Here is a 20033-nt window from a genome sequence, read left to right as displayed (position 1 = left end):
TAGTGTTAAGCATTTGTTGTACATACACATAGACAATAAATGAGGTACACACACTCAGAGACAAATCCAGCCAATAGGTTTTGTTATAGAAAAATATCTTTTCTTAGTTTATTTTAAGAACCACAGGTTCAAATTTAACATGTAATATCTTGTTTGAAAGGTATTGCAGGTAAGTACATTAGGAACTTTGAATCATTTCAATTGCATGTATACTTTTCAAGTTATTCACAAATAGCTATTTTAAAAGTGGACACTGCAATTTTCACAGTTCCTGGGGGAGGTAAGTTTTTGTTAGTTTTACCAGGTAAGTAAGACACTTACAGGGTTCAGTTCTTGGTCCAAGGTAGCCCACCGTTGGGGGTTCAGAGCAACCCCAAAGTTACCACACCAGCAGCTCAGGGCCGGTCAGGTGCAGAGTTCAAAGTGGTGCCCAAAACACATAGGCTTCAATGGAGAGAAGGGGGTGCCCCGGTTCCAGTCTGCCAGCAGGTAAGTACCCGCGTCTTCGGGGGGCAGACCAGGGGGGTTTTGTAGGGCACCGGGGGGGACACAAGCCCACACAGAAATTTCACCCTCAGCGGCGCGGGGGCGGCCGGGTGCAGTGTTAGAACAAGCGTCGGGTTCGCAATGGAAGTCAATGAGAGATCAAGGGATCTCTTCAGCGCTGCAGGCAGGCAAGGGGGGGCTTCCTCGGGGAAACCTCCACTTGGGCAAGGGAGAGGGACTCCTGGGGGTCACTTCTGCAGTGAAAGTCCGGTCCTTCAGGTCCTGGGGGCTGCGGGTGCAGGGTCTTTTCCAGGCGTCGGGACTTAGGTTTCAGAGAGTCGCGGTCAGGGGAAGCCTCGGGATTCCCTCTGCAGGCGGCGCTGTGGGGGCTCTGGGGGGACAGGTTTTGGTACTCACAGTCGTAGAGTAGTCCGGGGGTCCTCCCTGAGGTGTTGGTTCTCCACCAGCCGAGTCGGGGTCGCCGGGTGCAGTGTTGCAAGTCTCACGCTTCTTGCGGGGAGATTGCAGGGTTCTTTAAAGCTGCTCCTTTGGATAAAGTTGCAGTCTTTTTGGAGCAGGTCCGCTGTCCTCGGGAGTTTCTTGTCGTCGTCGAAGCAGGGCAGTCCTCAGAGGATTCAGAGGTCGCTGGTCCCTTTGGAAGGCGTCGCTGGAGCAGAGTTCTTTGGAAGGCAGGAGACAGGCCGGTGAGTTTCTGGAGCCAAGGCAGTTGTTGTCTTCTGGTCTTCCTCTGCAGGGGTTTTCAGCTAGGCAGTCCTTCTTCTTGTTGTTGCAGGAATCTAGTTTCTAGGTTCAGGGAGAGCCCTTAAATACTAAATTTAAGGGCGTGTTTAGGTCTGGGGGGTTAGTAGCCAATGGCTACTAGCCCTGAGGGTGGGTACACCCTCTTTGTGCCTCCTCCCAAGGGGAGGGGGTCACATCCCTAATCCTATTGGGGGAATCCTCCATCTGCAAGATGGAGGATTTCTAAAAGTTAGAGTCACCTCAGCTCAGGACACCTTAGGGGCTGTCCTGACTGGCCAGTGACTCCTCCTTGTTTTTCTCATTATCTCTCCTGGACTTGCCGCCAAAAGTGGGGGCTGGGTCCAGGAGGCGGGCATCTCCACTAGCTGGAGTGCCCTGGGGCATTGTAACACGAAGCTTGAGCCTTTGAAGCTCACTGCTAGGTGTTACAGTTCCTGCAGGGGGGAGGTGTGAAGCACCTCCACCCAGAGCAGGCTTTGTTTCTGTCCTCAGAGAGCACAAAGGCTCTCACCGCATGAGGTCAGACACTTGTCTCTCAGCAGCAGGCTGGCACAGACCAGTCAGTCCTGCACTGAACAATTGGGTAAAATACAGGGGGTATCTCTAAGATGCCCTCTGTGTGCATTTTTTAATAAATCCAACACTGGCATCAGTGTGGGTTTATTATTCTGAGAAGTTTGATACTAAACTTCCCAGTATTCAGTGTAGCCATTATGGAGCTGTGGAGTTCGTTTTTGACAGACTCCCAGCCCATATACTCTTATGGCTACCCTGCACTTACAATGTCTAAGGTTTTGCTTAGACACTGTAGGGGCATAGTGCTCATGCACATATGCCCTCACCTGTGGTATAGTGCACCCTGCCTTAGGGCTGTAAGGCCTACTAGAGGGGTGACTTACCTATGCCACAGGCAGTGGGAGGTTGGCATGGCACCCTGAGGGGAGTGCCATGTCGACTTAGTCATTTTCTCCCCATCAGCACACACAAGCTGGCAAGCAGTGTGTCTGTGCTGAGTGAGGGGTCCCTAGGGTGGCACAAGACATGCTGCAGCCCTTAGAGACCTTCCCTGGCATCAGGGCCCTTGGTACCAGGGGTACCAGTTACAAGGGACTTACCTAGGTGCCAGGGTTGTGCCAATTGTGGAAACAATGGTACATTTTAGGTGAAAGAACACTGGTGCTGGGGCCTGGTTAGCAGGGTCCCAGCACACTTCTCAGTCAAGTCAGCATCAGTATCAGGCAAAAAGTGGGGGGTAACTGCAACAGGGAGCCATTTCTTTACAGATCATCACCAACATTCCTTGGTGTGGTATGATAGCTGCAAGATAAACAATTTGATAACAATCTTTACTACTAGCAATGGCAAGTTGCAGTCCTGCTTCTAACACTCTTATCCTTCAGTCCGTAATACCATTGCTATGTGTATAATATCCAGATGTACCTATATGTTCAATCCTGTGACTAGATAAAAACAATGACATTTCACCTGATGTTAACTGTACACCATTATCGGTCACCACACTTTTAGGGAACCTTCTCTTTCAAATAGTTTGGTCATAAACGGAATCACATTATTGGACATAACTTATTTCATTTCAGCTCTGACCATTGTGACATTTGATTAATTAACACAATACAAAACTCTTGACTATGAGAAACACACATTGGACCAGTTATATCTAGCAATAGCCTCTCCCACGTTCTACTCAGTCTAGTCATGGTTTGCTTATGAGAGACAGCAGTTTTTTAAAAATCTTTTATTTATCATCGGTGGAACATCTATACAAGATCTTACCTTATCTTCTACAGGTTTATCTACAGTAGGCCATCAAAAATCAGCTCTAATTTATTTCACAGTGCTCATTGCAGGATGTCCTTCATGATCCATAGCTAGTATGGTTTGCCTCAAATCACCAGGTACAACCAATTGTACACCCCGTAATAACAAACCATCTTGTTCGGAAAGTTCATCTGCTATGCCAAAGTAGGATAACAAATCCTCAACCAATATTTTATTTTATGGTCTCTTTGTCTAGATTTCAGCCAGAATGCCACAGTACCCTTAGTACATTTGGCAAAGGCTGATGGGACTACTATGATTATTTACCATAATCTGCTAATCTTGTGCCAGCCTAGACTTACCCTACACAAGGACACACTTTCCTTTTATTCTTAAATTAGAAAATGCCAGCGTAATTGCTAAATCAGTGTCTCAGTGGACTGGCTGAATTGTTGTGATGAGATCCAGGAAGTGAGTGGTACAGCATCAGTAACTGTCTTAAAATGCTAGTTCAGATTGACCAAGAGTTTGGGACTGAGCTGTTCTTGGACAAGTTAAAGTTATACTAGAAAGAGGTGTAGCTTTTTCTTGTGGACCCAGCAATCTGTTTGAATGACATTTTAAGATTGGTAATTGTTTTCTGGATTATTGTGAAACACTCACTGAATTTATAGCTCTACTTTGAAGTACAATAGTTTTAGAAAGTGCTGACAAACATAACCAATTGCTTCATAGATTACTGTCCCTTTTTCTATTTTGCATTATTTGATTGCAGGTGTGTGTTGAGATATAGTGGAAACTTCACTGAGGAGCGAATGAGCACTGGATGTCAGTGTTTTCTAAGTAACTCTAGATCGTACACATCAATTTGCATTGTATATTTTTCATTCCACTTCACAAATTTACAATTGTGTTTGTCATGATTTGCCTATTTTTGCTGAAGGTTTTCCTTGTGAGCATTTGTGTAAAGATATCAGGAGATTTGCACATAATAGCATGCTTTTTGGTCAAGTACCAAAGTCGCACATGAATATTTGTTGTTTAAAAAAACACCTCCGAGTGACCGTACATTGATGTAATTTTATTATACATAAAGGAGCGCTATTGGGGACCTACAGATAACATTGGTGGGTAGTTTTGGCCACACCTGTGTGTGGTTCCCATTGTGGTTCATGAGAGGCTTCAGACTCCTAATGGCAGAGGTTGTGGTGTAGATCTTTGGCTCCCATAAACAGACTTAATCTGATTGGCTGAATGTAGCAGGGTGTGGTGGATGGGGCGGTTTGGATGGAGGGTTTGCAAGGGTTATTAGTATCTTGCCTGTATTCTTAGGCATATGTTCATCTCTTGGCAGTGACTCTCTCTGTTAGACTCTCAATTTAGAAAGTTGTTGGTTAGTGTTGGGAAGACTTACAAAGATTTCTTAATAAAAGTAAACAGATAACACATTTACAGTTAGTGTCACCAGCCAGTGCAATGTGTCATCATTCATCTTTGATGTGATAGAGGTTTTTTTTATTTGTATTTTTTATTTCAACCCACCTCTCTGCATATGGTACATAAGGAATTTATACATGCATATATTAACAAGCCATCAGTGTTGCACATTAATAGTCTTAAGCGTAGTTTGTCCCAGCTTCGTAGTAATGTTTAACAATTAAGAACAAAGTTTAACATTAGTTCGGTAGCTAAATCTACTCCGTTCTATGTTCTTGTCCTATGATTTATCCAAAGTGGCTTAACGTTCTTCTCCTTGTGTCAGCATGTATGATAGTAATGTTTAGCGAAGGTGACACCCACCTTAAAACCAGCCAAGGTATCAGGAACATCTCCAATTGTAAATCATTCAGTTCAAACACTTTAGGTGTTAATCCTCCGGTTGAAGAAAGGTTGTAACTGTCTACATCCATTGGGCTGGCAGATGTTGTTTGTGCATACCTTGGTGTTTCTCTGAGCAACACTCTCTGTTATTGACCATTTCTCAACCTTCTGTTTCTACCGACTATGTGGTGGACCATCAGGGGAGTGTCAGTGCTTTGCCTTATCTTTTCAGGTGAGAACTAGAGCCAAATCTAAAAATCTGTTCTCAACCTTCCTTCCCCGCTGTCTAACATAATCCTTGCAAGCATATTTCAACTGAACATAGTGCCTTCCTATTTACCATGCATCCCAGTTGATCTGCTACCTTTAACCTGAATGAGACTAATTCTTTAGACCATATTAATTAAACCTGCATCTATGAGAACACATCGGGGACAGCTCGTGGAATCCTTCTGCCTGTTTCTTCTATCGGGCATGAGGTATGTGGTGTGCAGGTAATTCAACTGCGTGTACTTATACTGAATACCTGTAGACTTTATAAACACCTTCAAACACCCTCTCCCACCTTTTCCCTCAGAACTGTCTGGTAATTTCTTCTTATCACTTAGTGCTTGTGCACTAGCAGCTTATCAAACATCATCCCAATGAATGTCTTACATTAGCAAGAGACTAGACTGCATCTGCCTCCAAATGTCAGCATAATCTCCAACAACTCATGAGACAGTAGCTTTAGGTGGATATTTACCCTACAGAGGACACTACCTGTGCGCCATACACTCAGAACTCTATGTGGGGCAAACTATATTCTTCAACCATAATGCTCCCTCTGAGTAGCTGTCCCTGTGGTCTCTATCCATAAAGCTGCACACTCATGTAGTCTTCTCAAATACTGTCACAGGAGTTAATCAGCATGCCACATAAGTGTTCATATGCTTGACTAGTCTGCTGAACAAATCATCATTTATTAATTTTGCTGGGATTTTATTTTTTACATTCTGCTCAGGGGTGTGGAATTTAATAAAATATCTACTTGTCCATGGGGTAGGCTGCTTCTTAAATCTACTTGTCCTGCAAAAAAAAAACTACTTGTCCCTTTGGTGCAATGTAGTGCAGCGACAAATTTTGGCAGCAATCTCAGGGGTGTGGAATTTAATAAAATATCTTCTTGTCCATGGGGTAGGCTGTTTCTTAAATCTACTTGTCCTGCAAAAAAATACTACTTGTCCCTTTGGTGCCATGTAGTGCAGCTAAAAATTTATGGCAGCATTCTCATTATGTAAGAGCTCTGATAATAGCCTCTCTGATTATGCCAGGGCTACTACTATAGCAGGGCTTGAATGCTTGCACTTTCAATCCCTGCTATCGGAATTTCCTTATTTTGCCACCTTTCCACATATCTACATACTGGGGCTGGAGGAAGCAGTAAGCTATAGTTCCAGGGCTGGAATGCCTTTGAGTCTGCCAACCTACTAACTTGCATGTTTTAAGGATTTTCACTCGCTCTTCCCTAATGTTTTTTCATAATGCGAAAGGTTGGAAATTTACTCCTGACAATGACAGAAGTAGAAATTCTTCCAGGGTTGGAAAATAAGTAGTTGGAGGGAAAGTGAACTTGGAAACGCACAGTAGATTTTCACATGAGCAAATCTACACATGCATATTTGCTCGTGCTAAAATACAGTTCACAAATATTTTCTAGGAGTACGATTTCCTGATCTACTTCTGTAAGTTCTTCTGAATTCATGAAATTCACTAATTCAAAGACATGTACCATGGGTGCACTTTTGTGACTTTCTTTAAGAATTGGGCCCCTAATTAGGTCTGGCGTTAACAAAGACATTTTGTTTTTATTAAACTTCTATTTCTCTCTCTATCTATCAGCTGGCTTTACTATGAGTGATCGCATTCTGCTCTTCCAGAAGGAACACACAAAGTAGTTTTGTTCAGTGCCAGGAATTACTGTGGCAGTCAGTAGCATAACAAAACTGGAGGCCCCCCTGCGAAGAACATGGAGGGCCTCCCCTTCCAGACTCGCTCAGGGCCGGTGGTGTGCTGAGGAGGGCACCTGCATGGGGGTTGCGGGACATTTGTTATGCCGCTGGTGGCAGTGTTTTTTTTTTTTTTTTTTCTTTTCACCAGTTTTTGTTACATTTGTGGGGGCCTGGCAGCTCCCACAACAATAAAGTGTTACAAAAGCCATGTCAAAACACGACATGCATTGACAAAACCAAAAGACTCGCAAAAAATGTTGGATTGGTTGGCTTTGCCAGTGCTTGTTTATTTTCATGCTTCCCATAATCTTGTTGAAAATGGTTACACTGATTTTCCATTAGGAATATTTTTGGGAAAAACTAGCATGCTTCAACACATTTTACTAAACGGTGCTTCAAAGAAATAGAACCTAAATTTCATAGTGAAACGTGTTTTTTTTTTTCCTACTTGCATTTTATTTTGAAAGCAAAGAATTAGCACTCTTGCTTACAAGCTTCTGCAAACATTTGCATTTAATCAGAGAGCATTCTGGGAGCATTATACTTATCCTCATATTGTTAAACTTTTCAAACACATTTACCCTTTTTTTTTTTAACTAGAACTAATGTCATTAGTGCAGTGTGACCTTAAAACGTTTATTTACAGCACTCTCCCTAATAATGAAGGCTTTTCATTAATGAACCATACATATAAGTTGGAACAGCATTAACTTATGGCCACAAATATTACCTCAACTGCAGACAGTTCTCTTCTCGGAAAACTGGCAGTCAAAGTGTTTGTGTTGCAGGGGGTTGGGCCTACTTGCCCCAAGGACAATATATACATGAAAACTTGTTGTCCTTGACCCCAAACAATATGTCCCGGGCGTCGGGCAACAGGAATTCCACATCCCTGATGCTCCTATCATGCTTCCTTTGGACCGCTTTGAATCATAGTGCTTAAAATAGGGTAAGGGTTTTAATGGTTATAATGGAGTGCTTAAAGTTTGATATTAGTATGGTCTTATTGGTAGTTAACTTCAGTACCAAGACAGAGTTGTTAGAAGTGGGAATGACACTTCAGTTAATACGTGGGAATAACCTGTGCTGGCACCTTATTGTGTGGATGTGGTTCAGGAGATTGAAGGGGCCACAAATTGTGCTCTGTCAACCACTTCTATGATATGTATATTGGATTCTGTCAGCCATTCTGATGTGAAAGGGCAAGAAAGGACATTTATTGAAAGCAAAATGGAGACTTCTGATGGTATAGCAAGCCACCCATTCACCTAGTGAAAGCCTTAGTTCTTGATATGGGTAGATGGGCCTTAGCTGAGATAGCTTTCCTAAAAACAATAGTAATCTGCAAATGTAAGCACTAGAATATGGATGCATGATTTACACATAATTCAGATGAGATGTATCCTGGAGATTAGACGTGTGTAATATGTTACTACTCAAACATATTTAGGGTCTGTTGTGTTCGATGAATAAGGCTTACTTCACTTGGCCCAGTAGGAAATGCCACATTGTGGGCATTCAGGTATTGAGAATCAAACTGGTGACCGTCATGGCAATAATTTACTTGAGCTAAGTGCAATTTTTTGCTTGACACTACAGATTCACTCTTATAAAAATAAGGGGGGTAGAAGAATTTAAAGTAGGTTTTCTCCACTTCCAACTACATACACAGGTCACAAAAATAGAGGACTCACTAAAACCAGTTAAGTTGACTCTCATACACCTTATACACTAGGGAGTTTCCCTTTTTGTTAAAAGCCATATGCTGCTAGAGTAGCGGGATCTGCTGCAGTACTGATCTAACTTGGTTTGACACCATCATGCCTTTATCAAAGATCTCTGGGAAATCCTGACACTTGTTCCTGGGAAGATCATCCATAAATTGTTGAATGGAGTCCCAAAGAGACCTGTCATAGCATCCTAGGAGAGCAATGGCACGAGCAGCTATTATGGAAACTACAGAGGTGCCTGCAGACTTTCCTGCCCACGAAATCCAATTTCTTGCTCTCCTTGTTAGGAGGCACAGTAAAAGATGGCCCCATGGCATTAAGTTTTCGAGTTACTGAAACAATGACCAAGACTGGAATGGGATCTGTGTGAAGAAATGACGGATCCGGATCCAATGGTTCAAAGGTCTTTTACAGGCGTAATGGAGCAGCCTTCACAGCAGCCTGAGTCAGAAAAAGTTCCATTGCTTGTTCTAAAAGGCCTGGAACCAAAGGAAGTAATGGTGTAGCTGCTCTGATAAAGTGTCTCAAAGATTACTGATGTGAATGTGTTTGTAGTTAGTAAATCGATATTCAGTTTGTTAGCTCATCTATTCACAGTATTCTCTGTGGAGAAGAATCTGTTAAGATAGGCAAGTACAATCCTGAAGATGAAATATGATGAGATTGGGATGATCTAGATGTAGAGTATTTTCTCCATCTTCAATGAGAGCATCTGTGAGGCATTGAAAAATGCCGAAGATGAGATCTTGACCTAGGATCTATCGGTTTGTTGTTGAGGGGAGCGAGATCTACGGTGCCTCAGCATATGTGTCACTGGCTCAGTAGGCTATGGTGGCAGAGAGACTGGCGGAATTGGCAATGGAGGTATTTCTGTAATCTCTGGTTGAGGCGGAAGAGGTGAAGGATGAAGAGAGCGCTGTGATGGTTGAGTACATTCAGTTGAAACTTGAGATGGCAATGGAGAATCCTGTATGCTTACTGGAGAGATGGGCCTGGATGGTGGCACGGCCCTAGAGTACTTCGAATCAGGCTCGAAAGGAAGTCTGTGAAAGCCACTCTGCTGTCTTGATCTGGGCATACGTATATATTTTACATACTAAAGCAAGTCTAAACCATTGCGACTCATTGTCTATAATGTATTACTTCCCCAAAAGCAATTGCCAGGCGTCTCTATATGGTCTGATTTTAAAGCTGTGTGGTACTGTACTTCATCCCTGTAAAGCCAGGCCTATTGACATTGCCAGTGCCTGTTTGGAACATGAGGGTGGTAATGGCCGTGAGCCAGGAAGTGGTACAGATATAGATGCCAGCGATGCCCAGTATATCACATTGCAGAGCATCCAAGTGCTGGCTGCTCTGTGAACCCGCCTTGTCCAAAATGTCCCCAGGCTTCTTGGTGCTGCTTTTTTCAGCCTCGCTCATTAGAATTTACTTTAGCTCCCCTTTGTACCAGCCTTTTGCAGGTCCATTTCTAACCAATAAAAGGAGAAACCAGAAATAGGAATCAGTGTTTGAAGCGTTTTAGGAAATGAAGTGTGCTTGTATTTAGTTTTTTAGCGTTCAGCCTGCAGTATTATAGTCACCCCATTACACAGGGTTCTTTGCTGTGGTACTCCGTACACCACCAAGAATCAGCAGTATTTACTTACAAAGCCTTTGCAGTAAGATGAGTTATTACAGGAGGAGGCATACGGTGAAACCAGTGTGAGAGCAATAATCCGGAGCTTGCAATGAGCGAAGAAGCACCACGTCGAACAATTTGGCAAGTGGCGAACAAGGTGCTGCAATAGCATCAATGGGAGAAGCATAAAGTGAGACAATGTGAAGGTTAACCTTGGCACGTCTGGAGTAATCATTGGTTCAGGCAGAGCTGCACTTGGGGTCCAGCTTTAAAAGCCAAATGAGAGGATGATCTGATAACGGCTAGCTAAGTGCATTAGTGCAGATTGCAATTAAACACAGTGATGCGTAATTAAACGCCTTCATAAAGGGATGTTATTGGCCGAGTATGAAGCATCCAGGCCCGAAGGATGCCTTAGAACAGCCTAGTGCAGCTGAGGGTTACACAAGGCGAGTGCCTAGCAGGAGGTAATTAGGGGAGCAATGGGAGACTGGCATCCTTATATCAGTAAGTCGAGCATCCCTTTGAAGAGTGAGGCCCCTTCTTATTGAGTTTTAACATGTCTGATATTTTTGGTGGTGCAGTGAGTGACAATTTCAAACCTTTCCTTCCCTTTAAGAGTGTATGATGCGTGGAGCGGGTGCACATCCATTGCTTCCATTCGTAGGCCAGGCCTTGGCGCCCTGCAAGCACTACTCTGCAAAGAGGATGCTAATGCAGATCAGCTTCACCTGTGTGAGACTTTGCTTATTTGCAACATGGTCCGTGTGCTCAGTTGCATTCACTCTGTTCACAAGCACTAAATTTTTCCTTTCTCTTTTTTGCCTCTCAGGCCATCCTCTTCTTCCAGATTTCTTCTTGGATGAAGATCCAGATGCATTGACGAATAAAATAGAAGAATATGGTAAGAAAGATTGACTTGGGCTTCTTTGCATGTATGTGTAGAAATAAATCCCCAGACGTGTTTGTGTGCTGTAAATATACGGTAACTACATTTTATGTTGGAAGTTTGAAATAGGTAACGTTTCTACTAGTTATGGCTATGTAATACTAACATTCTAAGATTTGTTAAGTAAATTGCAAACCCCATGCCAAGGAATGGTTTACACCTTCGTGGACACTTCATTGTTCTTTAGAGAACATTAGCCCATTTAATATCTGTATTTTGTTCACTTATTTTGTCCAGTTTAGGTTGTTTCTTTCTCCAAAGAGAGCAAGTACTATGTTCTGTTTCTTTGTCGTTCTGTAATTTCTTTTCTTTTTTTAATGTATGGTTTGACGCATTAGTAGATACAGCAGAAGAAATTGGATTGTACTAATTAAGCAAGTAGTAAGCATAGCCAAATTTCTCTCTGGTACCATTATGAAAATAAACTGTTCGCTTTTTTGTATACCCTGGCTGAGAGATGCAAGAGGAAATCCATTTCTTTTGCTTCTCTCAGCCAATGCATAAGAAGCACAGAAACATATGTACTATTTAGTTCCCAACCATTATTCCATGATCCTTGTAAAGAGGGCTAGCTATCTGACTGAACTTTCTTTCAGCCCCAACTAATGCAGTTGTGACTTCACCAGAGAGGATTTTCACCATGATATTTTCCACCAGAGTGCATTATTTTTCTGTCTCTATCCAAGGCTCATGGGGAATCCTCGGTCTCTTGCGTCTCCAAGCTCCCATATAGGGAGGGTCTCCATGACAGTTTTCCAGGGAGCCTTACATAATGCTACCTTTGGATTGCACTCTTCCATTTCAGTGTTTTTTCAGTCTCTTTTACCCTTTTGATATGTATTGGGGTGGGATAAAACCTTCTATGCCCCCTCAAGGCGTTGAGCACTTAGTACTTGTCCATCATTGATTTCCGTTTCTCTGAACCTTTATTCAAACACGGGTACCTCCATGTCTCAAGTCCAGTAAGGAAGATGTAAGGAGTACAATTGAAAGGAGGGTGAATAAGCGGATTCCATGACAGTCACCCCTCATTGCTCACTTCTTATCTTGAGGTATTGTGGCAATACGTTAAAGGAATATGGGCATCACCTCAACGAGATGTACACCAGGCGGTTTCTCAGAAAAGCTTTTCCAATAGAGGTGGCTGTTACTCCAGGTGTAGGAACCATGGGGCATCCAGAACAGCCATGGCCTTAAGGGATTCAGAACATACAGTGAGCTATGCTAAGGTTTAAGGCAACACTCTACAGAAACTGCAGAGACCATAGGAAGAGGCACCATGTAGACTTCTGAAAGGAGATCTTATATTATGACAACATGATACTGTTCTTCCCAGACTCCAACCCAAAAAAGCTAATTGAAAGGAAAACTAAAAATATTGTTTTCTGCGACTTTCAATACAGACATTATTTTTGAAGCAGGCCAGACCTGGGCTACAAAACAAATGCAAAGTTTTGGCATTAACAGGAAGATAACTGACCAATCACGTTTTGGGTAAAAATACAAAAGTGAAACTTTTGCACTTTTTTGTTTATTTTTATTTTACTGAGAAGGGTTAGGTATTGCATTGATCTGGTGACACAATAATAAAATGACATGTTATTAAATGCTTGGAGCCCTTTCTGTTTTTTTCATGCTCTCCAAGCCTGTTCGCACACTCTTCAGAGGCAGAGTTAAGCATTTAGAATTCTGCGGTTGTGGTCAACTATGGAGACAATATTATCTTCCAAGAGTATTAGTGATTATACAGCAGATTAGAATGTTTTCACTTGTTTTTGATAAATAATTAACTATGTTTATTCTAAATGTGATCTTTCTGGTACCATTACAATTGCCATCTAACAAAAAGGGCAACATTTGTGATTGAGGTAGGAGTGCAAGTATGTGCTGACTAAATTGGTTTAGCATTAAATGATGTATACAATGAGCAGCTATGGAGTTTTTAAGACTATGTTTGGTGGTTTTCATGAACTAGGAATAAACACTGTACACGAAGCAATCGTCTTTCAGTGGGTAGTACACGAAAAACTATTTTTACCTCTAAGACTCCCATGGCCATGAGGTGGCTCTGGAGTGAAAGCACGACATATTTTTACCCCAGATTAGTTAATGCATAGCAGTGCCTTAGAAAGACAAAACAAAATTCTGAATTCCAGAAAAAGAAAGCCACGAGATCCTGAAAAAAGCAATAGAACGTTTTTTTATTTTTATTTTTTTATACTCCTGATTCAGTGATGGCACAAAAAAATCAACTAACTCACAGACCTCTAATACAGCCATGGAAGAATCCTTTAAAGTCTAGGCAAAGGAAGGCCTAAACCATGCATCAACGCTTGCTTAAACAGACAAACACCTTCATGAATCCCATTTCTTCAGGAAAAAACAAAAGTTCATTATCACTCATGAAAACCATTACCAAACTTTTCCCAGGAAAAATGATGACTATAATACGGTAAACCTAAATAACTTATTTATCCCTCTCCCATTATACTGAAAGGATGCGTGTGCCTGAACAGTCAACGTTTAATGAACCGGATTTGATATCCTTGCTAAAGAATATAGATGCAATGAAACATTTCTTTCATGTGGACAGACCTATTTCAGCCTAACGTCTAAAATACTATACCAGAGATATTCTATTGTATTGTAATTGCATTTATATATGGTTTCTTTTACTCATCTTCTAAATAACAAACAATTACATTTACATAGATTGTACTACTCATAATGAGGCATTGAGGTTCTTTACTTGGCCGCGTGCTGCTCCAGAACCCTAGGTTAGTGCTTAATGCAGTAGTCATTGGGATTTTTCTTATGCTGTCAAGAAAAGCAGCCCAAACATTTACTCCATTTACTTTGTGGTGATTTAAATTAATATTAGGTGTGATCATTAGTTAGTGGGGAAGGTATGTGAGTTCAGGCAGATGGTTAGTGGGGTTAACAGATAAAATGGAGGCAGTTTGGCATTGTTTAGGTTGTAGGTATGACTTTCACTGCAGGAGATGTTGTGATTTTTCAGAGTGAAATGAGGGCAATTAGTAGAAATCCAGGCAGATATGTACATGACTTAAAGTAGGCTGGTTCAGAAAGAGGGGGCATGGGTTCAGCTTCTTACACTTTCTAACGATTCAGTTAAAAAAGTATATGGAACTCTTTTGGAACAATACTATATGTACAAGTGATAAAGAGCCAGATATCCTAAAAGACTGGTCGCAAAAAGCAGTTGCAAAGTACGCACCACCTTTTTTGACCAATGTTTATTTTTGTGTTGCGACCTGTCTAATAACTGGTTGTATCGTAAAATTGCTAGTCAGAGGGATCACTTGAGAACAACTTGCTGAAAGAACATTATTTGGACAGTTGGTTAGTTGCGGCCTCCTGTGAATGGCTACAAAAAAGAACGCCCTGCGAAGAACAACAGCCCACCATCGCTGTGTTGCATTCTCACAGCCATTTAGAAAAAAAAAAAAGTTTCTTGCTAAGACAAAGCTTGGAAGGACCAGTTAGTTATCCCTGGACCACTGTCTACTCCTCCAGAGTCTCCTCACATAGGAATAAGTGTCCAAGGGGACACCTTCCCCTTTGCCCAAGTTGCCGCCTCCCTTTAGGTGTCAGTGACTGATCAAGGGTTTGCAACTAGAGTTGCAAACCATACTGAATCCCACAGAGGAGGGAATGCCCTTTAACAGTCCTCCCTAATTTTTATTTGGTATGGGTTGGTAAACATAGTTTACGAGCCTGAAATGCTTACGAAACTCTAACGTTTTCCCTTCACTGAGACCTTTACTCCAGCTCCCTCTTAAAACAGTACTGCTCTTCCTATTATTGTTGACTATTCTCAGTTGGAGTAAGTTTATTCTCACCTTTTTTATTGTAGTTCATATTTGTTATAAAGCTCTCCATCCCCTGCGTAGCTTGGTCCACGTTGCATAAATATGGTAACAAAATAAATATAATAACCACACAAAATGATAAACTCTTCTGTCTTTAACAGGCGGTTCTGCTGCATTCAAAGGAGGCAAGACCCAGGCTTCCAAAGGTTCAACACCCATTGCAGAAACGTTTAAGTTAATTCAGACCTCCCTCAATGAAGAAGTAGTAAAGTCCACACAAGGCATTTACCAGTTTGAGATCTCTGGTAAGAACCACTGTTGTCTTGATTACCGCTACACTTTTCTGAATAACAATAATTGTGAATAGAGTGGCTGAAAATTAACAGGCTTTGTTATCTCTTTGCTGGTGCTTACTGCTGTTATGAAAGAAACAACAATTTCGAATTTCTGATCATTTGGTACACTTGAATCTCAAGGCAAAGTCATTCAACCATAGGAATATATTTTGTATGATGTGATTTATTGTTTCAATTATTTTATGCATTTATGTGTCTGGAAAGGCTCCACTTCTCTCCAAGATTGGATTTCTGTAAATTCCTATTTATGTTCTAAAAATATTTTCCTGAGTTCAGACCTTGACCAATGCAATAAATATGTACACAGCTGCAGTCAGCACACTAATAAATGAATGTGCCTTCTTGACAAGGATATTTTGAGGTCCACAGGCCTCAACATATCCTTACGGATAACATGGAAGCATGGTTGTTGTAGGTAAAAGCAGATGAGAATGATATCTGATTGAGAAAAAAAATTCACTTTGACACAAATACCAGTATTCAGTTATGTGTAAGTGTAAATAACTAAGGGTCAATTTGGTGTGCGGTCATCATTTGCGCTTTACCCTATTGCTGATTCCTCTGACTTTCGTATACAGACAGTGATACAGAATATCAGATTTCTGTCAATTCCTAAATGCGCTGCATACCTAAATATTGATTGACATTAAATTACATTTTACAGTACACCAGTTTGTACTGATCTGGTGTATTTATTATGATGATTAAAGTGTATATTTTTTCAATTGAAGTTCCACTTTTCAACAATATTATTCAATCAACAAACCAATTCTCTCCTTAATGTGGTTTGGGTTTTGCTCATAGTTCTATGTTTCTTTGGTTCCCCTCTTCATGCTTGTTCCAGGCACTGTTCTCCCCTTATTCAATTAATATTCATGCCAAAAAAGGTAAAGAGAAAAGGTAAACCAGTTTGGCTCTTCCTTCAACTTTTTCTGCTTAGTCTTTTTCACAAATTCTCCCTTACTGCAGTTTGACGCTCCCTACAGATGACCTATATTAAAAACATTTTGGAACTGGCCATGTTGACCTGCTAATAGGAAAGGCTCTTCAACGTTTTGAACGTATGCAAATGTTAATATAATGTATATAATATATATAATGTACTTTTTCATGGCATTTATATAGCTGGCTGGGTTGCAAAGCATCCTAATCTGCATTGAGATCCTGGGTGGCATTATCGTAGTGCAGTTCTGATCTATAGTGTAGGTAAAAAGAATTTACTCACTTGCCACTCGAACATAACCTTTTAGAAAATTGACACCTCCTGCATTCCAGGTCACTGTGCATATGTGTTATTCCCGCTGCTAAATCTTCTGCTGCTTTTAGAAAACCAAACCAGCCATCACTATGTAGGACATTTGAAATGTTAATCTGTCCTCCTATCTTACTAATGTATAGATAGTTAGATGTTATGCCTTGTTAGCTGGTCTCTCAAAACCACCTTATGTCCATTTCCAGTAGTCCTCCATTTTGCAGCCCATTTGGTATCTTGGGCAAACAACTGGATCACTTAGCTTCTTTCCATGTCAACCTCTTTGAATTTTGCACTGAGTACTATGTTTCCAATTGGGTACATCCCTTGGAAAACAGTGAACACAGTGAACAGCTATTAACTATACAGCAAACTGCGATTGGAGGTGGGCTCCATTTCATAAGGCCGACGATAAAGCTGCCTGTGGATGGTCCACTAACTGAGAAGAAAATAACTCTAATACCAAGCCTAAACCTCCTTGTCCTCAGCAAAGCCTTTGAAGACCTACCTCTTTAGAATGTACCTACTTAGTCCATCGCTTAAATCTGTAAACTGTAGTGTATTCAGGTGACCTCTAATATATAATTCACTCCTTCCTCTGTTACTTGATATTTTTCTGCTTTGGTTTGTGCTGCTCCGCTGGCTGTGGTTGCATTTCATAAACCCCCTCCACTTGAATGACAAAAACACACTACTTATAATAAGTTACAGAGGAAATGATTTCCTACTACTCTTAAGACTTTGTTTGAGTCTTAGTATTTGATGTCTTCACAAATCCAGCCTTAATGTCTCCATCCTCTTGCAAAAAATTTATCATGCACAACTTTCCCCCAGGTAATTTCCTACCAGAGGTGCACCATTAACACATTACTCCCCACCAAGAGCTAAATATATGCTGTGATTATTTTATTGTGGGACGTTCACTAATAAGCTCTTTGAGATTGAGAATTTCTTGTGCAGACACGCCTCTTCTCCCTATCCTATTTGGAGAGAATGTACGATTGCCATATCCTACATATTATTCTTACAGTTTTTATCATCTTCAATTTGCATCCATTATTGAAATCTCACAAACAAAAATGGATCATCTTTCTCCTTTTGTGCCTTTTGATTCAACAAAAGGGGTATGTGTATCCCAAGGCCTGAGGCCCCAATATTCTTATGGTCCTGGGCAAATCAGTTATTTTCATATTTGCCACACCACAGCCGTATTGCTCTTTTGTCTCGATGAGTGGGCATGGTTCTTCACTCATTTCATTTTATCAGTCTTTTGGTTCCTCAGAAATACCCTGTAACATTTGAGGGACATCTTTTGGCAGGTTGACTGAAAGAGGCTTCTAGAACCATGCTCTGACAATGTCACATCTGGATTATGGAAACTTCATGCATCAGGGATTCCCAAATTATGTCCTACGGTGTCTCCAGATAGTTCAAAGTGAAGCAGCATGCATATTATTGCAATCCTCACCAAGGAAACACATATCAAAACCTAACAGAAGTAAACAAGGTGCCAGTTCCTACTAGGATAATTTTAAAGGTCGTTTGTGTGACACTGTAGCAAGTGCTAAGAAAATACTGTTCATTAAACCTCCTACAAATTCCTAAACAAAAAGCTAGAATAGCAGGCAGATCTCACTGCCACATGGTTCCAAACTGTGGAATATTCTCCCCCAAGGATTAAAAATGCTTTTGGTCTAATTCAAGAAAAAATGTTCGTGCAAGGTTGCCTCGTTTAGGTACTAACGTATGTCGCTCATTACCAGGATTGTTTGTTTAATCTTCAGGTTAATGCTAGGTTACCTTTTGGGTTCCAGTGTGCTTTACACAACACAGAAATCCACAATCTAAAGGTTTTTCCACTAGCCATTGGCAAAATACATAAGTCTTCTCTTATTTTCTCTTGGTAATGTTTTCCATCTTATGCCCCTGGCTAGGCCAAGAACTCTGGTTTGAATGCTGCACACCATACTATTTAGGGACCTGGAGAAAGCCCAAGTAGAATATTCCCACTGTATAATATGCAGAATATCCAGGGAATCGCAAATTAGTTTAATTGTGTTTAAATACCACACTCTGTGTTGGGCCTTAGTGTGTCCACTGTACTGGTGCAATAAGCCCTTCGAAACACTGGTTGTCATCACTTGCAAGAGACCCACATGTTCTATTTCACATGGAACTTCAAGCAATATGCCATTTATATCTATTCATATTTGATGTACAATTCGGCAGGCTTTGTTGAAAAAGCATTTTGAAAAGGCCTTTGGTGTTGATAATTTTCCTTTCCAATTAGAAACCCATGTTTTTCAGTAGTCCCATTTATGCAATCTTGATTAGCTGTTTCAGTTGGAATGTTCCCCTGGCTCCACTTGGATACTACACATTTAAAAAAAAATATGTACTATAAACCATGTATTTTAAAACTTGTAACTCAAACTTTCTGCACCCCTGCAGCAGCCAAAGTGACATTTTCAGACTTTTGTGTCTTATTTGGATCTTATATTTGTTAAGAGATTGCTCTTTTTTTAGGGGTCGCCTGCACACACAGGTTTGTGTGCTGTACTTCTGAAATCTATTGTTGAATTAAAAAAAAAAAAAAAATCTTAAAAATAACTTAAAAGGGGCTTAGAAACCTCCCCTTACTTACCTGAACTTACCATTGGCTTGGTCAAACGTCGCTCACATTTACGTGCTTCTGATTGGCCAGCACATCATCTGCACATTGTCTGCTTCACTTCCTGGTCTTTTCTTTGCCGTCCATGCCAGCGTATTGCATCGGGACCAAGTCCGCCCTCCAGCCACTTGCCATTGGACACTGGCCAGTGTCCTTCCTCTGAATGCAACGCTGTAGGTGCTTGTTTTCTTACTGCATGCTGTCTTCTTTCTTTGCTGCCGTCTTCTTTCTTTTTTGCCGCATGTCGACCTAACTTTCATCATATTATGGGACGGGCCTTTCTGCGAGAGAACTGTGGCCCTTCTATGAAAAGCTAACAAGACTTCATAAACTGTATCCTTCCACTGGACAAATCAGGTTGCTGACCAAAAAAAAAGTAATGCCGCTCCACACCACAACGAGTCTTGTCCCAACTTACCAACAAATATTACACATCACTCCACAGCCAGCGAGCTGGGTCTGTTCTCACCACCACAGAATGCCATACTCATGCGCAGAGAAGACGACCACGCACTAGAAATGTCAGGTCACTCTGTAGTTTGAGTCAGGGCTTCCCACAATAGTACAAATTTCTCCAACCGAAAGAACTAAAGTCACATGACAGTTGAGGAGTCATGTCTAACACTCTGTGCTTGTTAGATTCCACCTCGCCAGGCTAGGCAGGTGCCCCCCACAGCAAGAGGGTGAGATCTCCCCGCAGCTTGTAACAAGTGTCTCCTTCTCTACTGGTGCAAGTGCCTCCACAAGGGTAATGTGGGTGGATCCCTCTACTAAGTCGTGTC

The 20033-nt window shown here is 41.4% G+C and overlaps 1 protein-coding gene across 1 annotated transcript in view; it reads left to right on the top strand.

Annotated features, from left to right (window-relative positions):
* Window positions 1–20033, top strand: part of HSDL2 (hydroxysteroid dehydrogenase like 2) — a 184853-nt gene that overhangs the window by 86284 nt on the left and 78536 nt on the right. The window contains exons 8-9 of the mRNA XM_069238664.1: window positions 11023–11094; window positions 15134–15277. Of these exons, the coding sequence (XP_069094765.1) occupies window positions 11023–11094; window positions 15134–15277 (216 nt within the window). The remainder of the gene's footprint in view (window positions 1–11022; window positions 11095–15133; window positions 15278–20033) is intronic.

This window comes from Pleurodeles waltl, chromosome 1_2, assembly GCF_031143425.1.
Source record: "Pleurodeles waltl isolate 20211129_DDA chromosome 1_2, aPleWal1.hap1.20221129, whole genome shotgun sequence".
Taxonomy (NCBI): domain Eukaryota; kingdom Metazoa; phylum Chordata; class Amphibia; order Caudata; family Salamandridae; genus Pleurodeles; species Pleurodeles waltl.
This window is presented reverse-complemented; position numbering and strand designations above follow the sequence as displayed.